At 37.3% G+C, this 22134-nt stretch overlaps 1 protein-coding gene across 6 annotated transcripts in view; it reads right to left on the reverse strand.

Annotated features, from left to right (window-relative positions):
* Nucleotides 1-22134, reverse strand: part of ESRRG (estrogen related receptor gamma) — a 389975-nt gene that overhangs the window by 26022 nt on the left and 341819 nt on the right. For all 6 annotated transcript variants that reach the window (XM_061991440.1, XM_061991442.1, XM_061991441.1 and 3 more), the window contains one exon: nucleotides 21969-22130. In XM_061991440.1, the coding sequence (XP_061847424.1) occupies nucleotides 21969-22130 (162 nt within the window). The remainder of the gene's footprint in view (nucleotides 1-21968; nucleotides 22131-22134) is intronic.

Genomic DNA, 22134 nt, shown 5'->3' on the forward strand with positions numbered 1-22134 from the left:
CCCATTTCTCAGCCACTAGCACCTTTTAATTTCTGAAAGAGCTACGGTTGAAAATCTTAATTAATTGTTCCATACTGCTTCAGGATCATTATGCAATGTAATAAAGGCCGTGTAATTATGAAATTTTACAGCCATTACCAAGGCTGATGGCTCGTATTTCATCCTCAGCTGGACCCAATGGCTTTTAGCCACTCAGCTCCCCTTTGATGAACTACAGACAGATCTATCAGGCCCAAACAATATCCAGGCAAGGCGGCTATAATAGCTACCTACAGATGAAGCCATAGATAAAGATAAACTATAAATCTACACACAAATGCAGGCACATTGCCTCAGGATGACAGAGGGGAGAGGATGAGACACTTGGGAAAGCTGGCGGCTTGCAGAAAGGCAACCTTCTCTCTTAGTCAGTTTGGAATTTGGTTTCTTAGAGATGTAAAATCCTCTCAATACTTCTCAAAACAATTATGTATTTTTAAGGATTGTTCATTTTTATATGGAAGGAAAGCGGTCACTTTATCCATCTATTAAATTTGACAAAGGGGATTTATATGGACAAATCAACTCAGAATGCAGAACTCCAAATGCAGAATCCTTGTCAACAAGTTTGCAAATTGTATTCTTAAAAGTGAATCCAGGTCACTTGCTTCTGAGACTGAAAGAAACAAAACATCACTGATTTCTAAATGCATTATCCTGAGTAGGTGCACAGAGGTGAAGTTAGATGATAAGCTTTCACTGGAGGCAGCACTGGAGATGCAATTTCATGCAACACTGTTCGACATTATTTTATTTTCAGTTTGAAAATGAAGATACTTCTTGAAATTCAGTGCAAGTTAAAGGAACAAGAGGATTATATATGATCTTGATACTTGCACCACCAGAATATATTTTATGGAGGTGACCTTCATTGATGCCCTCTTTAATTTAAGACAGAAGGCCTTCCAAGTATGTATTGTTAGTCCCTCCAGAGTGAGACAAGGCTCACTAAACGATCTCTAGGTGAGAAAAAGTGATGGAGAGCTGCAGCATCCTGACCAACTCTGAAAAGAGTCTAGGGAAGAGTGTGAAAACATTAGCTTGAAAACTGCATCTATTAGTACTCCTTCCAGTGGCCCACAGTTAGTTGTGACGCTGATGTCATGCTCATGGGCTGAGGTTAAAAACACCTCAGAAGACAAGAAAAGTTAAAAAGAAAATATCAACAGTACTTTGCGATTTCTAACGTTAGCAACAGAATGGCTCAGACAGAAAACAAAGAAAATATGAGAGATTTAGAGGAAGTTCAGAGAAAATAAAGCCAAACAACATACCTGAGAAAACTTTTTATGAAAAGAGGTTCAGAAAGCAGGAATTGTTTTCCTTAAAATAGTGACGCATGAGATAATGCAGTAGAAGTATATATGAATTACAAAAAATAAGTCTAAAGCTCTTGTTCTCTCTGACTCATTACACAGACTAAGTGCCACAGTGAAATGCAGGAAATTCAAAATGGAAGGAAGGAGGGAAGCGTCATTCACAGAGTACTTGGTCTGGGGAACTCCTTACCAAAGGATGTCAGTGAAGCCAAGAACTCAGAGAGGAAACTGATGCTTACATGGACAGCCAGAATAGCTCCAGGTATAATACTTCAAATTTAAATTAAAAGGATAAAGACATTTTTCTTCTTTATTTAGCCTAATAGCTGAGCATAAGGAATTAGAAAAACTTTTCCTTAGGCTTCTGCCCACTGTGGGGCCTCAATCTCTTCCCTCAAGACTAATCATCGCAGAAGACAGCAGAGTACATGTTGATGACCTAGTTCCAGTTCCTAGTTTCCTAAAAAGTAAAGCCTCATAATTTCATCTGCCTTTCTTCCAAGTGTTTGGAGTCTACTTCTACAATTAGAGTTCAGAACAGAAGAGCTTAGAGAGATGTGCCCCAGGCAAAGAATTTCAAAATCACAGCAATTGAGCTCTCGCTCTAGAGCTGCTAAAGTAGAAAGACAAAAATAATGGAGACGGATGAGCCACGGTGTTATCATACACATAAAAGCAGACAGGTGTAAGTGTGTGCTTGCATAAGTCTGTGTACATATGCATTTGTACTCAAGGTAATTTAAAAGCTACCAAAATGAATAAGGATCATCTGCTTATTAACTTGTATTCTTTGCTTATTAAAGACGTAAGGTTTTTTTAATATAAAGCACTGTCTTTCTGAAGGACAAAATAATAATGTTATCACCCAGGTCAGATCAAAGAGGTATTTCCTGAAACAGGGACCACAGTCCCAAAGGGTCACTGGTCAACAAAGCTGCCACCAAAGACAGGCAAGCGAACGCGTGATTCAAGTTCTTCCAGCATAATGCTGAGTATGCTTGATCTGTGGTCTTTTAAGGACCAGTATCTGCTGTTAATGTGTTTTATTGAAACTGCACCGTGTGGTGGGTATTCACTGACCATGGTATGAATTGATCTATTCCTTGTAGTGTATGTGGGAGCATCATAAACATTCTTAATGGGGAAAAAAAACCCAAAAACCCAAGCTGCAAGGTTTAAGCATATACAGTACATCAAGAATACTAAACTATAAAGCCATTGTTAGACTCTGATTCCTGGATAGAATTTTAAATTCCTTCCTTATGCTCTAATAAATTACTGGAATTCAGTGAAGGCCTCAGCTAAAGTATGGACTATGAAAACTGAGAGGACTGGATGTAGATAAAAAACCGACAGATCTTTTACCTCCTGTACTTCCCATCCAGTTGACTCATATTTAGCCAAATTAGCATCAACCCATGGATAAGCTCCGTAGCTTTATCTCTTTTTATCCTCCCACTCACACATATCAGCAGGATAAAAAGCAGATACAAATAAACCCAGTAGGAGCATTTTTCAGTGTAAAAACTTCAAGTCAGAAGAAATTGCAAAGATGTTATTTCTATTTCTACTGGAGGTAGTAATACCAGTTTGCCACATCATTCTAACAAAAATAATTATAATAATGTGAGAAAACACACATGTACCACCCTACAATTTTTATTCTACAAAAGAACTGCATGTACTTTTACTCTATTGTCCATGTCTCTTGTCTATGTCCAATCTGTCAGGAAATGCATATCAGTATTCCATAATGTAAGATTACCTCTATAATTTTAATTCAGCAAAGAATTATATGCTGGTCAGAAAGTTAGGCTGTTAATTTGTTGTTTATTACAAACTGTCTGGAAGCAGAACTGGCTCAGGCATAGTAAGACAAACTGTATTTCTGACAAATATGGATTACCTTAAAGGACAGGGGAATTAGTACTATTTGTTTTATATATAATACTAATTTTTATACATATAAAATACATATCTTTTCACTTCAGTATTGGGCTTAAAACATATTCCTTCTTCAAGTGACCCTTTTAACTCCTACCAATTTAATGAACAGTTAGATGCAGGTTATATATGCGTTTCTAAGAAACCTGTTTTAGAGAAACAGGAGAGGTTTTTGCTAAGTCTCTAAAAAACCTAAACGCAGTAAGCCTGTACTTGGACATAAAGACAGATATTAGCAAAAGTGCAGATCAAAAATAGAAGGGAAATGGGGGTATAATTGTTTGTTTTCTCTTTCAAGATTCACCAAATGTGGCACAAATCTTAGCTGCTACAATGCATGCCATGCCTTACACTGATTTTCTACACTTGGTATTCCCTAGCTGAATTGTTTCTGAAGCCTATGGTGATTTTTTTCCACAGCAAATCAGCAGTTTTTCAAGAGGTCTCTGTGCAACCCAGGAGTATGACATTTACTAATGTGTTGAGATTCAGGGATTCTCCTTTGTAGAAGCCAACACTAATAAGAAAGATATGGTTCAGTGTCCTGGGTATTCTTCCCAGTTTTATTAATTAGATGGAAAGCTTCTCCCTCTGGAATACTGCAAGGTATTTATTAACACTTCAGCCCACAAACTAGAGTAAATTTACAGTAGTGGAGGTAATTGTTACACATACCAGCTCTTGTTATCAACTTGGCAGGGAAAAAAAACCAAAACGGAGGTTTAGATTATTATCTCTTTCATGATATTTTAATTGTGCTTCTTCTTAATCTGCTAAATTAAAAACTATAGCACAATCTCATTCAGATCACTGACAAAAAAAGATCATATCGGTTAGAAACAAAATGTATGAATGCTCCTATCTCTTTTAATTATACAGAGAATTTAACAGTCATATTCAATACGGCCAGAGGAAAACTAAGGAACAAACTCTTTTTTTTACATATGTACCACCTTATCCCTCAACACTTTTTACATTTTATTTCAAGTCTCTAATCTTTTAATATAGGTACCTTTCCATAGCTGACCTTTAATATCTTCACTTTCTTTCTCTTCCTTCACGGTCAATATGACAAATCATTCTCGGTTCTATGTTGTAGTAAACTGACTGATAATGACCAGGGAGGCAGGCAAAAGTATCTTGGTTACTTATGTGCTTTACAAAAGAAGCATTAAGTATGGTTAGAGCTACTTCATGTAACCATATTTCTGTCACCATTGCTGTCAGTCTTCCCTTTCTCTGCATTCTTCTCCTATGAGACCCTCTTATTCATTCTTGGTACCAGCAGGTCAATTTAAAGTGCTACTAGTGATGCCCTGTCCTTAATTAGTGCACACTAATTTACCTGTACCTTTTCTTTTCACTGTCCAGCCCTCGGTGCTTTGGAAAGCCTTACTTTGATTATGACATGATATCTGAGTTTTATTTTGCATTCCTCACCCTATGTTCTACATTCTTGCAACCACAAAGTGTTGAGCTCTACCATCTGGTATTTGGACACATTTGTCTGTAGTTTTAGAAACTGCACAGAAAGCATGGCTGTGCTTTGTGTGGATGTACCATTAGAGAGGTCCAAAACAAAATCTGAATGTGCTAATACTGCTGGTCATCTTTTGTTTCTTTGGCTTTCTTCTTGACCTATCATTTGCTTTCAAATGCCCGGTTCTTGCTGATCCTTCCTTATGGTGATTATCCACTTACTATGTCTTTCCTTATGGACTTTATCTGCTTTATCAATGATCTGAGAAGAAAGGAGGTAAAAATTTTCTCAGGTGTTCTGTCAAAACATTGTTTGCTGGGCTCTCAGGCAATGCTGGTTATCTAGGCCAAATCAGCACTAACTCCGTGACGTTTGTGCAAGAGTAGCCACAAGAAACAGTTCCAGCTCTTTTGTAATAATTCACTGCTGCTGTGATTGGCTTTTTAATAAGAGCTCCAGCTAAAACATTCTCACTATGTATTTATATTTTCATTCCTTCAGTATCAAAGTAACAATCAGATTGACAACAGACCCCACTTAGCCATCCTGGCTGCACAGGGCATGTGGCATTTATAGTTGGCACTTGCCAAATCCATCCTTGTCAAACAGCTAATTGACTTACTAAAATCAGCAGTTTTCAGGAGTGTATCATAGATGATGTCAGAAGCATAGATGAAGCCTGAGGTATATGGATATAAGGAGAACATGAGCAAGACAATTTAGTCTCACAAATCTACCACTGACTCTCTCTGTGATTCTGTTGGAATTGCTTAACCTCCTTCTGTCTTGCAGTCTTTTGCTGCAAGCTACGGATATATGTACCCACTCCCAGGGCTGCAGCGCTGTTTTCTTAATTTAATATTTGAAAACAACAACAAGTATTTAAAAAGGTCTACAAAGTATATTCAATATTCTTGAAAAGTATATGAAATGATGAGGGGATAAACTGGCTAAAATGTTTAGGAAGGGATGGATAAGCTCTAGCCCTTTGCATATAAAATAAATAAACTGATGATGTCTTGTGTTCACATCTTTCAACCATAGCATGCTGTGAATCATATTTAATGTTTTAAATCTGTAGCTCTAAAAGGACTTTCAGAATTTGAGGTATAAATTGTGGTTTCAACATTAGGAAGTTAAATGATTTGTCCAAGGTCATATGGCAAGTCAGTGGCAGAGTCCAGAAAGGGACTTAGCCTTCAGCTTCTAGTCTTGGGCTCTCTGAATTGAACTAAAGTCCTCTGAGGCCAGTGGAAAGAGACCTACTCACATAAACGGGCTCTGAATCAAGCCCACATAATTAAACAGCTTCACATTTTATCATACTTTGCCTGCTAGCTGACTGTCAGGCAGAGACCAGAAGAATATAACCGGATTGCAATTAAGAGGAAGTTTAAGTTGAGCAGTGCAACGGACTTTGAGATGGCTTCTAAGGCGACCAGGCTTTTTTCCCCATATATTTCTATGGATGCAGGGCTATGCCCACAGAATCAATGTGTTTTGCATTGTATTAACACAAAGTAAAACTAGGATCTTAACCACGTAGTGCTGACTTTGTAACACTGAGTAAAAGGGTCAAAGGCACTAGTGTTATAAAACTGTAAACAGACATTGATATTATACTGTATGTATGAAAATGCATAAAAGACATTTAATTAACTCTAGGTTGTGACACAAGCTGACAATTTAAAACAGAAATTTCAAAGCTATGCCTGACACTTTTCAAGTCATTTTGATCTCTCAGGAAGATATATATTTAGCCCAGATCTCTATACAATTGTATGCATTTTTTTAATATTTGAAAAACGCATATTATTTATCCAATTGTCTGGAATGTCTATTGGAGAAATTCATATTTATTTTTAAAAGCAACCCATATATTATTTACTTGGCAGATGAGAATCGCTTCAAAAAACCGTTCTGGTCCATCAAATAAATACATATTTATAAAAGGTTTTTAAAATGCATATTATTTACCCAATGGACTGTAATGTCTCTGCTAGTGCCATTACATGTAAATATGTAATTAGCACATAGTAAAAAAATCCCTACAAAATTTCTCTGAAAAGCTTTGCATTTCCATGTGTCAATGTACAACACCTTTTCTATTTTTGTTATTTGGTTTTTAAACAGCAAAGTTGATTACCCTATGCTAACGACCAAGGCTCTACCATCTTTTAAAATCCCGCTAGCTCTGCAATTATACAAAACATAAAGTTGAAATCCACATTTCTGTCTTAAAATTAATATTTTATAATTCTCATCTTGCAGTTGATGCACCTGGCCTGAATCTTGCTGCCAACCCCACGGACGTCGACCAGACTCTGCATAAAGCAAAGCTCCATTCACAGCAGCTGGGCTGACTGAGCACTTGCGTCAGTAAGGAACCGAGAGCACGTGCTACAATTTTGTGCAGTTCTCACACAAGCTTCTCCACACTGCTGGCCAACGCACCTGCAACGCTGCTGGACCATCTTGGTGAGGGCCTGCCAATCTTGTACAGCACCAGACTTTACTTATTTATCTCCACACAGTTTATTTTCTGCAGGGCACTAAAGATCCGCCAAAATCCCTTTCTTCTTGTGAAAGTGAGGGCATGATTTGAGACATGTAACTCCAGGGACAGAATCAATTTTACTACCTGTATGAGTTCATCTGTGAAAGGATGTAATATAATACAAGCAGCCATTCAAAGTGTTTGGGAATTTCCTAAGAACAAGAATTGCTAGGTTTTACCTATGAAAATAGATGCACACTTTCAAAAAGATGGAATAGTACATTTTTAGTAGTGCATGTATGTGCTGGAATAAGTGTCATACATTAAGATGTAAATTTTATTCTCTTTGCTGAGTACCAGGTGATTAATTCTGATAGCATAGTGATCAATTGCTACAGATGCTGCACCTGAGTAATGTTTGTTTCTGTACACATTCCTAACAGAGGTGTACCACTATCACAGGTGTCAGTTGCATAGCTGTGCAACATCTCTGATTTCCTGAAAACACTGACATTGGTAGTTAGGTTGCATGTAGTTCTGCCAATTTTTTCAATTAGAGCCATTATTGATTTGATGGAAAAGCAAATTAAACATACCATGGTAGTATGCAAATTGGTTAGATAGAACATAAGGTTCTGGTACTGAGCCTTCTTAGGTACATGACCTCTGCACGCAGCTTTACGCACCAGTCTCTGGAGATTACAGATATAGGAGAGGCTTTTGCAAGAGACCTAGGCAGCACTAGTCTAGCAACTAGGGAAACATTCAGGAATATGTTAATGTAAAGAAAGATCTGGGAAAAAAAGTACCAGTAAGTTCAAACTTTGTTAAGAGAACAGGGCTCAAGTAGCTCCGTTGTTTCATTTTAAATCTGGAATAAACCTCTTGTTTTCACAAAACTGCTACAGATTTACACCAGTTTGATGACAAAAACAGGTAAAACCAGGTAGTAAGGTGTTTTGCATCAAAATAGCAAGAAGAAACATTTGTTACTTGATGGTTTAAGTTGTCTAAATCAACACTGTGTGCAGCTCCCAAGTATTTCTTTGCAATTTTCCCTCACCAAAGGGTTTCAATGCCAATAATGAAGAACATGCTGTAACCACACAGGAGTTCACATGTTCATGTCTGCAAAACCAATCTCCCCGCCCTTTGCTTCTTAACAGGAGCTCAACATGACAGGCAACCCAAAGCAAATAGGTGTGCTCACAAACAAGCCTCTTTCCTAATTTCTATTTAATTAATTTACCAAATCAAATATGCTACTGTGAAAATTATTTTCTCATGGAGGGAACAAAAGGTTCTCTCCAAAAGTCACTCCAAAGTACCTGAGGTTCAAAGAAAGTTCGCTGAAACAAACATAACCGATAGGATGCTGCAACCGCAGGTCCACCCAGGGCACACAGCTCATGGCAAGAAGTTTCTTAAGGTCAAACACAGTAAGCCCACTGTCTGGCTTTGGTGCGCTGGAAACCTACATAAGTCAGCACAAGCCTTCAAAATCCTCTTTTCTTATTTCCGCATAGCTGCTTGTGTTGCAGCACAGACGGTATTTTGCACTGCCTCTCATGTCACTCGGCACCGTAAGAACGCACGGGAATACAATTTCCAACAGATGCAAATTCTTGTTAAAATTAGCAGTCTGAATTTTTTGGGTCTGCACCCTATACTAGTAAAGCAGTCTAAAATATCTGGGTAAAAGGCATGCTGTCTAAGAGAAGATTTGGATTTCTTCTGCCACCAGTGCTGCCAGGATATAAGCTTAACGTCTTTTTCTCTCTTGAAAAGCATGTAAATTGTTGTATACAAATAGAGTCATTAATGGAAAGCAAGACATTGCGAATCAGACAATAGACATATCAATTAATCCCTGGGATGCACATGAGGCAATCAATTTTTCCCAACTCTCAAATCAATTAAAAAAAAAAAAAAGGAAAAAGGACAGAGAAAAACAATTTGAATTTCCACTCTTTTAAAAGATGGGGATGGGAGGAGAAGATAGAGGGAAGCTGGTGCACCAATCCTTCTCAATCTCTGTGCTCACTATGCTCTGAAATTACTAAATGTTAGCTAACTTTCAAAAAATGGGAAAAACGTATTCTGTGTCAGTGGAAAAAACACAAGTTTCAAATTAAAATGTCTTGAAAGAAGAGAAAGAGAGCAGAAGAATTTAGTTAAGTATTAGGAAACTTTTGGTTTTCAGTCTTATACATGCACAAGGTGCCTACACTGGGCAAAAGGGTAATGTTTCTCTTACTGTGCCTTGTTGTGCACTGGCGGAAGTGATGTCCTACAGCATTTCTAGTCATTTATTGAAGTTTGAGGATGGTAGTGGGACTGTTGTTAAGGGAAGTAAAAAAAGCAATGTCCATTTGAAGCTTGTCTGTGAACTTTGCATGAACCGCCAGGAATAATGTAGTGTGATGACAAGCCAGTTATACCTTCCACTAAATTTGCTGTCTGGAATGAACTGAAATAGTGTTTGGTTTGTGTAATTACGTCCATCTATCTTTATATTCCAGCGGCATATCGCAAATTGAAAATACTAAAAATTGACTGTTGGTTCTGATATTTAATGATTGCCAAAGACAAGACGATGATTTATTGGTTACTTACCGATGTGACACATTTGCATCTTATTAGACAGAGATTACTATTCCTTAAAATGCGGACGAGGCCTGATCATGTCTGATGGATTGATTTGATTTGCAAATGTAATCAAACTAATAAGAGGGAAAAAATGAGCAATAATGCCTTGTTTTTCAACTGGCAATCACTCCCCTGCCAACAACGCTGATATCCCTGACTAAGCAGCCTTCACACGGTCTTCCTGTCTCCTCAAATAAACAAAGGGATGCAAAGAGCTTGATAAGAGGATAACGAGCCAAGTATGGATATAACATGGAGCCTGTATCTCAGCACTGTACAAATGCATCAATGGCAGTACCGAGATCAGACTTACTGTGCCTACAATCCTTGGAAAGCAGTGAGCAGAAAGCCAAAAATCCTTTACTGAGTAAGGGGGGAAAAAAAACTTCATAGAAAAGTGGTTTTAATTTAGGGAATCCGAGGAGAACACTCCCTATCAGTACAAAAGTTACAGAATAAATACCTGGAATTCCCCAATCTGTTTAATTGGGGAATGTATCTTGGACAGTGTGATTCCAGCAATTGTAGCCATAGCATCACAGAACCTATTTCCAGAGGCATGCTGGATGATGTTTTAAAACCCTCCCAAATACTAAATGTAGGCTTTCTGTAGATTTTTATCTGAGCCATACTGAGAACATAAATAGTTAAATAATATATTTTGCAATAAACATTCTATCATTGTGGCCAGATGCTGATGCTTCCATAGGGCTGAAATACGGTTCTAGATAAGAGCAGACTCTTACTCTGCTTACAGTAAATGACCCTAATTCTCCACAGTAGGATTCTCTTGTTAATAACAATAAAAAAAGAAGCTTTGTGCAAGGAATCGCACTGAGTCCCCCTCCCCCATTTAAACATAAGTGGTAAGTCAAGCAGAAGGCAAATAATAAAGCTCTGAGGTCCATACAGGTTTCAGATTGTGACCTGCATATTTAGGGATTGATCCAAAGCACAATGAAATCAAGGCAAGTCTTTCTATTGTCCTAAATGGATTTTCATATAGAGCTTTACTAAAGCGGGAGGTTCGAGTGTGAATGTTGACAGCTGAGGAATGATCCTACAAATATTTGGGAATAGAGAGAACTCTGCACAATGGAAGTGTCTGTGTAAATAATGTGATTGTACCACTTAAATATTTTCCAGATTGATTGCTAATTTGCTTCTCTAAGGGATATAGGATAATGTAAAAAAAAATTTAAAAAAATGCTTTAGGGAAGAGCTATTATAAAGTGTCAGGTTCAAAACAAAGTTGAATATATAGCCCCAATTACCATGCTCAAAGACCTCAAAATATTTTCATAATTTAAAGTTTTACAGCTCACGTAATTTATACTTATTTTAACACTGGAAAAGCATCTCGGTCAAATTCCAATTAAATAATTACATTTTGCCTACCTAAAATTCTCACTGCATTTTTAATTGGGTAGGACACACTTCACTGCTTCTCCTAAATTGTTTAGTGCTGCCATTCAGTATATAAATAGCTACCACTTTCTAACACAGAGACAGTACACTTGTCTGTGTGGCTATCAATGGAAAATTCTAGTCCACCTGTGTTGGCTGGAGCACTGGAACTTTGGATACCCAATAGCAGACTGTGTTTCTATCTCTAGGCGTATGGGTTTTTTTCTCCAAGCTGGTTCTTTGAAACATTGTTATGTTTTTCATTGCTGCTGGCTGATTACAGTTACCAGTAGGCAAATGTTCCCTGTCAATATCCTCTGTTCTTGACTTTATCTCCTGAAACGCCCATCTAAGCCTCTTGTCAGACACTGGCCTCTGTAGCTTTATGGTACTGATGGAAATGCCCTGCACAGTGTGTGCACTGCTCATGCCCAACTCTACTTGCCATTCCCTGCCCAGTGCCTCTCTGAAACACCCTGTTTCCAAGTAGCCTTTGGATTAGAGACCATGGTGAACTTCACATGTGAGGATTATAGTACACAGAAAGCTACTGATCATTATTGAAATACTAGGCACAATCCTATGATCACTGTGAACTCCAAAGTTGTGCTGAATACATTAGGCAAAGCGTTCAGCACAAGTGACTAGAAAATGTTCTGTAACTCGAAATGCAAAGAAGCTTTTAAAAGTAGACTCTTACCAATTACACTGAATGAAGATGGTCTGGAATGCACAACATGTATAACATGTTAAATCTGTAGCTGAAGGTTCACTGACACTAAGCAATATGCTCCCGAATCTACACAACAGTTAACTTTGTCTCTAGGAAACTTCTAGGTAGTTGAAGTGAAGAAGTGAAGAACGGATCATAGAGTAGACCATCTTTCTACAAGAGACTAATATGAGGAAGAACTCCAAATCCATCACTGCAAGTACAGTTAATTAATGAAAGACACAAGGGTCACGGTAACTTCCATATGCTACTGGATACAGCTCAAATCATGACTGTTCATTAAGGCAGGCATGATGCTATAGCATAGTTATAAAACCTCTCTGCCTAGAAATATAACCTACAACCTGCTAATGACATGATATATTTATGGCAGTTAAGCGCAACTTCTTTGAACAAACATATGAGCACCAGCCACTGCATGCTTAACTGTTCCCTCTAATCTCTCCAACAGCTAGATGTAAGCAAACTGCAGATTTGTGGCTACCTCTTTTCCACCCTCACCTCAGCTCTTTGCCATAGTGCTCTCAGGCATAACATGTCAGGACCTGGTAAGTTAGCCATTGAACTTCGCCTTCTGTGTCTGCAGTTAGATCTCATTTCAATATTTGATTTCACCTCAACTGTTAATGCAGCTGATTGAAACTGATGGTGCACAACGTGGCAGATGAAAACATCTTGGGGAGAAGGTTCAAAGCTATACTGTGAAATTTCCACCCATCTATAACACGTGCCTCAGGAGTCTGGAGTGGAAAATCCCTTGGGCAGACCAACACACTGTCAGAGAACTTTCTCTTTATAGAACATGTTTTTCATATGAAAGAGAGGTTCTGTGTTTCTTTCTCGCATAGAAAATTACCCAAATATTCCTGCCTGTTATATAGTATTAAACTTGGAGACAATGAATTAAACTATCACGGAAAACTAATTTAAACATTACAGTCAAGTAAACGTTCCATCTAACCAACTAATTAAATACAAGAGTATTCAGTATCTGCATTCTTTGGATTCTGTGTCTCTGATTTTTCCTGGGATTCTTTCTCCACACATATATTTGTGTATACAGGTGTATGCATGAATTGAGCATTGCACAAAAGAAAAAGCTTACTAGCAGCGAAGACACAAGTACATAAAGCTCTCGTATGATCCAGCATATGCAGAGGGTTATTACTGCAGACTCATTTTTAAAAATTGCTGATTCTGTTATTGGGCTGGATCGAGCCTTGCCAATACAACCCAGGTGCTCCTCTGCTATCCTTATTCTACATATATAACCAGGCCCAGGTCACCTACCATGTGCCCTGCCAGAAACGTGCTGACTGGCTAAGGGGGCCTCATAATTCAGGTAATTAATCCTATTCTAATCTAGGTTAAGCAGGTGTGAAGACAAACTCATCCAGAGAGAAAGTAGAGGCATTCTTAGAACTACAGTATTTAACTGGTCTCAGCTGACTTTAGGAAACTAGACCATCCTGTATTGCTGACCCAGTCATACAAGTGGAGATCTGTCTGCTCTCTAAATGCAATCTGAGCAATTGTCTCTTTTCACCCTCCCTCCTCTCATCCTAGATTTATAGTACCAACACATATGAAAAGCTGCTCTTTTCTTCCCCACCCAGAACAAAGCAAATAAATGTTGGTGGAGGCTAAGTTAGATGACTAAGTTTAGTTTAAAATGGACTAGATGTTTACCAAACCAGGACAATTTAAATTACATGTAACATTCATGATCTTGATTTTCCAACAAAGCTTTCAGAAATTTAAAAACTCGCAAAAAAAAAAATCATCTCTTTGTTTGGGTGTTCTTAAAACTCTGAATCTGGATTAGAAAAGCCTTATTTATTTCTAGAGGAGTCCTGTAAATACAGAAGTGATACTTAGTGAATATAAATTATAGTTTCAGTTCTTCAGCATTTCCCTCCATTGCAAATTCCTCACCTAAGGAAAAATGTCAAGATTTGTTCCGTCTTTATTATTGTGTTTCTGAGCAAGGCAACTTTCCGCTTTGTGGCCATGCATTTTGCAAGAAGCTGGCCATCCCTGAGCTATCAATTGTGCAGTTAGAAAAAGGACATCCCCTCAAAGACTACTTTGTAAGTTTAGATTCTTACATACAGTATGCTCCTAGTTGGTTGTCTTTTAATATGGTTGTCAATTGAACTAAATTATGGGGAGTGGCAGTGGAATGACTATAAAGAGGTAACATGCCTAAAAATCTGTATGTACCCAGTTATCTCATGTATGTCACTCCAGATGCTGTCCCACTTGCAAAAGGCCATTGCCGCTGAAGTCTCAGATTCTGCTTGCTTTAAAAAAAAATATATATAAAAGAGAATGGAGACTACAGCAAAATTAAAAAGGTTGATAGATTTAGACTTCGTACCCTCTGGTAATAAGATTAATTCCTTGTTGGCTCAGAAGAAGAAAAACTGTTACCGAGTCATCTGCAATTTACACTGCCCTAATCTAGTAAACCTGTTTGTTACACAAGAAGCGGGTACAAAGGTGAGTACCGTTGTCCTCTAAGTGGAAATACTTGCTTAAAGCTCAATTCTGCACATTGGTGCAGAGTCCTGAGGGGTTGAAAATACACAAGGGACAAAGAAAACTCTTAGCTCACTGATATACTGACTACTGATGGGGTTTTATCCCTTCAGGGATGGATCCTTAGACAACAGAGGCTGGCATTGCGCATTTGACTTGTACATCCATGACAACTGATCCTACCGAAGGCTCTTGGTCTGTCTCTATAGATTAACTGGGCAAACTACCATATGTATTTCCTTTTACAAATTCTTGTTATAATACCTGATCACTGAGTAAGACCAAATCACTTCCTACACTTTTATTTTGCATCTTCTTACATGCTTCCCTCAAAAAAAAATCAACGCAGATGTGCTACCTGAATGGTTTAGTATTTTTTTTTTCTCATTTAAAACACTTTAAAATATGCAATAGTGTATTTTTGCCTCATGGTTACTTCAGTAATACAATGCTTGCAAGGAAGGAAGCAGGCTATATCTAAGTCAGTCTACAAGACATCCAGGGTAACATAAAAATCTTGATTTTGCTACAAGAATAACAGAGCATGGCAGCTACATTTTTTTTTATATTTTTCATACTCTTGCCTTTAAGAATCAAATAATAGCCATTTTTGTTTACAGAAAGAAAATGAAAAGCACTGGCATTCATTACTCTTGATTTACTCTCTTTTCATTAATCATTTCTTATTTTTAAAGGGCCACAGGAGTGAACAACATAATGCAATGGTACAAGATATTTACCAATTTAGCACCTCATTATAAAACTACTCAGAAACCTCTTTGTCTCTCGTTTAACATAATAATTATTAGTGGCAACAAAAGTGGATCCCACACTTGCACCCTGATTAGCAAGTGATGAATTTTGGTTGAATATATTGCATTTTTCTAAGTAAACCTTATTATATCCCAAATCCTCAGTCTAAAAAACATCTAATTTTAAGAAAATAATTTCCATTTCTGTTTAAATGCATATTTCAAAATTAACTAGTGATGTTCTATAGAAAACTGCCTCTTTTATGCTTGAAGTCTCCAGCTGCCACACAATTTATATCTCTTTCCTCCCCTCTTTGTTTTTCAGCCATTTTCCCTGAATGTCAAAGTCAATTTAGTGCATTTCACTTTGCTGAATAAATCAGAGGCGAAATCCTTGCTAAAAGTGAAAATTTGATTTGCTAAAAGGAGCTTAGGGCAACTATTAATCAATATATCCAGAGTGTCAAAGCTAAGGCCATGATAGACATGCATTCATTTGGAGATTGGTTGAGGCAGATAAAGGGGGACACTGGGAAAAAAAAAAAAAAGTGCCACAGCCAGACAGCAGTGTGTATGTTGGGGGCGTGAGTGGAGGGAAAGGGCTGCTACAAAAAAAAATAAATAAATTAAAGAGACAGTCACTAGTGAGGAAGAGGCAAGGACTTGTGTATGAATAAAAGGTGAATTTAACTGAGACATAAAGTCACTGTTTAATTCTGATCTTAAAGAGTATTTTAGTGAAGGATTTTAATTTTTTTGAAGTAAACTGTAAGAATTGAGTTATGTTCTTTTTGTTACAATTCCATTTTTTGGTTTTGTTCTGCTTTTGCTGATGATTAATTTTACCAAGATTTTCCAACAAACAGATGAGGATTTTAAAGTCAAACTAGCAAGGGTTCCCGATGCTTTTTAAAGAGTCTTATTGCACATTTGTTTTATATTAATGTATAATTTGCAGGTGATGAGATATATGCCTGGGATTATATTATTTTTTTCCCTTAGTTTATTTAATGCTAATAAAAAAAAAAAGCCAGAAGTGACTATCCTGGAAAGAAAAGTGTTCCTTTTACCCCAAAACATCTGTTTCTAGTAGTACTAGAAACCTCCTCACCTCTCCACTGCTGCCACTCACAGTTCTGAACTGGAACCATTCTCTTCTACCGAGCAGACATAGTAAGATTGCATGCGTCTCTAGTTGCACACAAAATACACTTCTTTGTACTGAAATCAGATGAAATTTTGCCACTGACTTCACTGCCATCAGACCTCAGGTTGATATATTAAATTAAAATAAACAAACAGACCTTCTTGTAACTATCTTTTACCATACTGCAGATTCCTGCTTTGTTTTGAAAATCTGAGAGACTGTGGACATGTTTATTCATTTACTATCCTGGAAATCCTACCTCCTCCTCCCTGTCCCTTGCCATACTATTTTGAAAAAAAAAAAGAGGGGGAAAAAAAAGCCACCATTCTTAGCACTTCAAATGACAGGATAGATTAACTGCTGGCACTTCAGGCATACTGCTCTTCCATTCCACTTGGAAAAGCTTGAAGCAACATGGTGATCTAAACACTGGCAGTGTCAAGTGGTCCATCCATTCTAGTGCTCAAAAATATAACCAGCAATTAAATGCTGATTTCCCATTTCTACAACTTGGTGTCAGAGGTCAAGGAAGTCAGTAGTTTTTGAGAAACCTTTTGGCTGGAATCTCTACCTGCCATACCCTGAGAATGGTCTGGTTCAGATCATGTTTGTCATACAAATTCTGAATTCAAGAACATTTCCATCATCGGAAGAGCCTGTCTGCTATTAGAGCATGTTTATAGAAGGAATTAAAATAAGAGCAGATATTGGTCTTTTGATAAACAGAAGGCAAAGAGAACTTGCAAAGTGTTCAAGACAGTGTACTGATAAAGATTAGGATTTCCTGATTCCCCAGGAGCCTCAAGTTATTAGTACTACAAATCTCTTGGTAGCAAGAGATATTTTTTTTTTCCACGTTACATAAGCAGAAAACTCCACACTTACATGTCCACCTGTCTTTGCAGTGACAGGAAACTAACATAGCTGCAGGAGTCCTCACATTGTCTAAAATCGTCCTGAATCCAGCTAGTAGCATAAGACACTAGAAAAGGTCTCAACTTCAACAGAAACAACATAGTACAGCAGCACAAAGCATGGTATAAACATACAGGAGAACATCTACTTCCCTTGCAGAGCTGAGATTCAATATTAGCTGCCCCAATAACAACGCACAGAAGGATTTGGGCATAAACAGGATGCTGGCTGTACCTACAACGTATGTGATTAACGTACATCAAGTAGTTCCAACCTGATTTCAGTCTGTCTTCAAAGTCCTACTGAAATGAATGCTACCACGGAGTAATATTCAGCATTTGTTCTCTGTCATTTAAACACATGCTGCATGCCCACTTTGATATATTAGTCTGATTTACTGTTTCCAAATAAGCTTTTCATTTTAAGTGTAAAAAGTTGACTTCTATGATTTGGTTGATGTTTTTTCATGCATGCAAATTTTTTAGAGAATACTTTGTCCTTAGGTTCCTGTTATGCACATTATTTGAGTTTAATGTTTCCTGCCTCCACTTAATATGAAAGAACACTGGACATTTTTTCCGCATGTCAACGAAATAGTTACATTACAGAAATTGTGCCTAAATTACTCCAGCAGAATTCCATCCTATACTGGAAAAGTTTAATTAACATAACGCAATCAATATAAAATGGAATGTTCCCACAATATAATGCAAAAGGTATGAAACTCAAGCATCAGTAAATATTGAATTAAGCTGGGCTCTCTTACTTAAAAGAGAAATAAAACAGAAAAGTTCTGAAGAGGTTTATATACTTATATAATTGTATAAAGGTATATACTTATAATTTTAAATATATTTACAATTTATTTAGGGGTCTTGTGTCATCAGGCAGGAGAAGCAGCAGCATCGGCCTCTCCCTAGGCACCTTCAGTATTTTACTAACAAAGTTACAGTACATTGGAATATTTTAATCTGACACAAAGAACAACAATAGATCTGACTGCTGGGCTGATAATCTTCTTATCACACCCTGTGAAACCTAGCTCTAATATTTGACTGAGCCTCCATTACTCGGCAACACATTCTAAAAAGGCCAACAATGGAGAGAGAATGAAGTGGAGTGTGGAAGTACCTCCATATCTACATAAAAGAGATTAGAGGCGACAGCGTTCCATTTTACAGCTCAATCATATTGTGTTAGCATGCGCTTATCCGAGCGCGGATGAAATTGAAAGAGAAATAAAAAAGAGTCAGGCAGATAGGAACCAGAAAAGCGAGGCATGAGCAATTTCCAAGGATATAAAAGGATGCTAATGGCGGGGCCCTGTCATTCTTAAAAAGGGCTATTAGGGCACCATCATCTGTTCTTGTGCCCTTACGCTCCTCTAACTAAAGTCAAGCATTTCCTAATGCCATTGTGATCTTTTTCTTCCTCAGATAAGACATGGTCATGTTTCATAACAACACACTTTCCATTTATTTGATTTATAAATGCAAGGAGACTAATTCTATTTACTGATAAAGGCTTTCCATATATATTTTTCTTTCAATATTTCCTTTTGTAGATGGCACAGACTTTTTGTTCAATAAAAGCGACTATTGAAATGTTTCCAATAGCACAAAAATACTAATGATTTTATGAAAGCATTTGAACTTTGTATCATTTTAAAACATTTTGTTAGTCTGTGACTGCAATGGGAAACAGTTGGGCAGGGCAGAATGCATATTGCTTTGTTACCTTTTTATAGGCAATCTCATTGCCTCACTTTCTCTTAGAATAGCAAAAACATTATTTTGGTTTCTTCCACAAAGAGAAATCTTACTTTGAATTGCAATGCTTTACAGCCAAGATCTTTATTAGTTACTAAGCACCTGATATATAAGGGCCTTTAATTACACTGAACCTTAAGAAATCACTATAGTAAAGAAAGATTTGCTGATTGCTGCTTTGCTGTGCTAGGCACAAATTCACTAGTGGTATAATTAATCGATTCCAAGAGATTTACACCAAGGATTTACTTAGTCCTCTAAGCTACAGTGAACTTTTATACAATTGGCACCTTTTTTCCAACTCACTCTTTTTCCAATTCTGTTATGTTTCTGCCTAAATTTATTAGCTTAGAAAACAGTTAACACCAATCCAGGCTCTTCTACAGGTTGTTTTGTGCCAGACATTAGCTGAATGTAGGCAGTCCAAGTTCTGAAGTGCTCCATCATTCAAAACCAAGCTACAAAAGCTCATCACATTTGCCCTTTAGCATGTCAAGTCCTCTTGCATTCTGATTTTCATGATCAAATGCCAGACAATAAGAACAGATTTTATCACTGCCCTATGTTACTTGAAGGCTTATAAAAAGATTGTCTTTATTTCCTGGGGATTCTTTTCTTCTCCTTCCCAAATGGAGTCGGGTGAGTAAATTTAACTATTGTGGCTTTACCACCTTTTGAGTTTACCTTGTAACTGCCTTAAGGCAAAAATTCTTCTCAACTCATTAGGACTGCAGACTTTAAAATGCCAAGGCCAAGCTTCCAACACCTTTTTCACACTAACCAAAGCCATCCTTTTAAAGGCTATCCAGTCACTTCCTCTGTTCTTCCTACTCCTTCAGCCAAATCAAAGCTACCCAGCATATTCACAAATGAAAGTGACAAAAGTCACTACTATGGAGTATGACTGACATCCTTAGAGAACTACTCTATTTTGGTTAAAGTATCCAGGTATCTCCCAAAGATGAAACTCAAATTCACCTATTTAACTCATTTTGACTTAATTTAGAGTGCTTTATTAGCAACCAGTGTAAGACAAAGTAGCTACTATAATATAGAGTGATGTTTAAATTAGTTTACAATTTGCTTGAGCTCATCTAGAACTGCTCTGAACAAAGCCATTCAGAAATGTCAGCTGTGTTCCTAACCACTGTAACAAATTGTTGCCTGAACGCTGCACACCTAATGACTTCAAATTAGCTTCACTGCGATATTGCCTGACAGTTCGTTACGACTGTTAGCAACATAGCTGGCGTATCATGACCAATAAATTGGTTTCAGTGTGGGCTGGGAAAGGGACTTCCATCAATTTGATTAAAGAAATTACTGTAGCATTCAAAGCATAAAGACAAACTAGTTTAAGGAGACAGAAATAAGTTAACTGTACCAGAAAAACAGTGCTTGTGATACAAAAGCTTGTTTATACACCATTTGTGGCAGAGAGAATGACTAAATTTCAACTGTGTAGCGTACTGACTCTTTCAGGGTCTGTAGATTATTGTCTCTCATCTGAAGTAAAATAAAACCTCCCTAAATGTAAAAATTATTTTATCATTATTCTTTGTCAATGTTTATATTTACAGAAAATGACCCAGAAGCACATACCAGAAGAACTGGGGCTTTGTGCTGGTTAACACAAGGGGAAAAATTTACCACACAATGACTATTTCTATTTCTCTGCAATTTCTTTTGACACTAGAAATAAAATAAGTTTAACTCTGATAACCAAACAACTGACTCGATTATTTGTTCTACTATTAAAATCACACCAAAATCATACCTAAAATGAGGATAATGTATTACTCTGAGGAATTAAAGGTTATCCATTCTTATGCTCAATAAGGCTCCACTATCAAAATTAGAAAACTAATGAGCTGATGAAAACACACCAACATGCTTGCTCATCTGCTAGACTAGAAAAATACCTTAAGAAATCAGAAAAAAAAAAGTCCTAATTTTGAGTGGCTTTATTATTTGTGAAAGGTAGCAACCTGAGAATCCCAGGGACTCCAGAAGTTTGTCTGCTAGCTCACAGAGCAAGCACAAATACCTCAGCACTGGAGGGAAACAAAATACACCTGCAACATTATCTGAAATAATTGCTAATCTTCTGGGAAACTGCTTATGATGACCCCACTTTTCTAGCTAACAGGAGTGTCAGTCAGCTTTTATAGCATCACCATGTTTACATGATGTAGACTGCTGTCCATTTTATGCAGATCAAGGAACTGCTAAGCTACAAAGAAGAAACCTTTTGGTACAATTCAGTTCTTTCTACTAAACTGCTGGTATAATTCAGCTCTCACATTAGTTCATTTGATGAAGATAATTCCTCTGTGCCATGCCAAAACGTAACTGAATTTTTACACCTCATGTGGTCAGTATAAGATAGTGCTGCATTTATGGAACAGAGAAACCAGACTCACATTCAACTACTGCAAAATTGGATGAGTATAGAGGAGAGGACTTCCACTACATATGGGACCAATGCTCTGGATAGCAAGGTAACATTACCTTAATAAAAGGAACATATGAAAAAAAAAATCATTCACTAAGTAGCATGTAAAACTTACTCACATAGTAATGCTTATAGCAACAGTAATACTACTTCCAAGGTAAGATACATTATCATCTAAGATATGTCTAATGTGAATAACCTGGAGCCTTAAGAAAACTCTACCCATTGTAGTTAGAGGACAAATCACATTTTTTACCAGAACAGAATAACCCAGGAGATGACTTCTGTATGTCATCCATTTGCAATAAATAACGTAGGTACCTGGAATATGTTTAGCCCATCCAATGATCACCACCAGTTCTCTGTCTGCCAGGTCACAAAGAGTGGTAAGTGCTTTGATGTCACTGTCTGGAACAGTGGGGTCAGGCATAGCATAGATCTTCTCTGGTTCAGCCACCAGCAAATGGGAGACAATCTTGTTATCTGC

Source organism: Colius striatus, chromosome 2, assembly GCF_028858725.1.
Source record: "Colius striatus isolate bColStr4 chromosome 2, bColStr4.1.hap1, whole genome shotgun sequence".
Classification (NCBI taxonomy): Eukaryota; Metazoa; Chordata; class Aves; order Coliiformes; family Coliidae; genus Colius; species Colius striatus.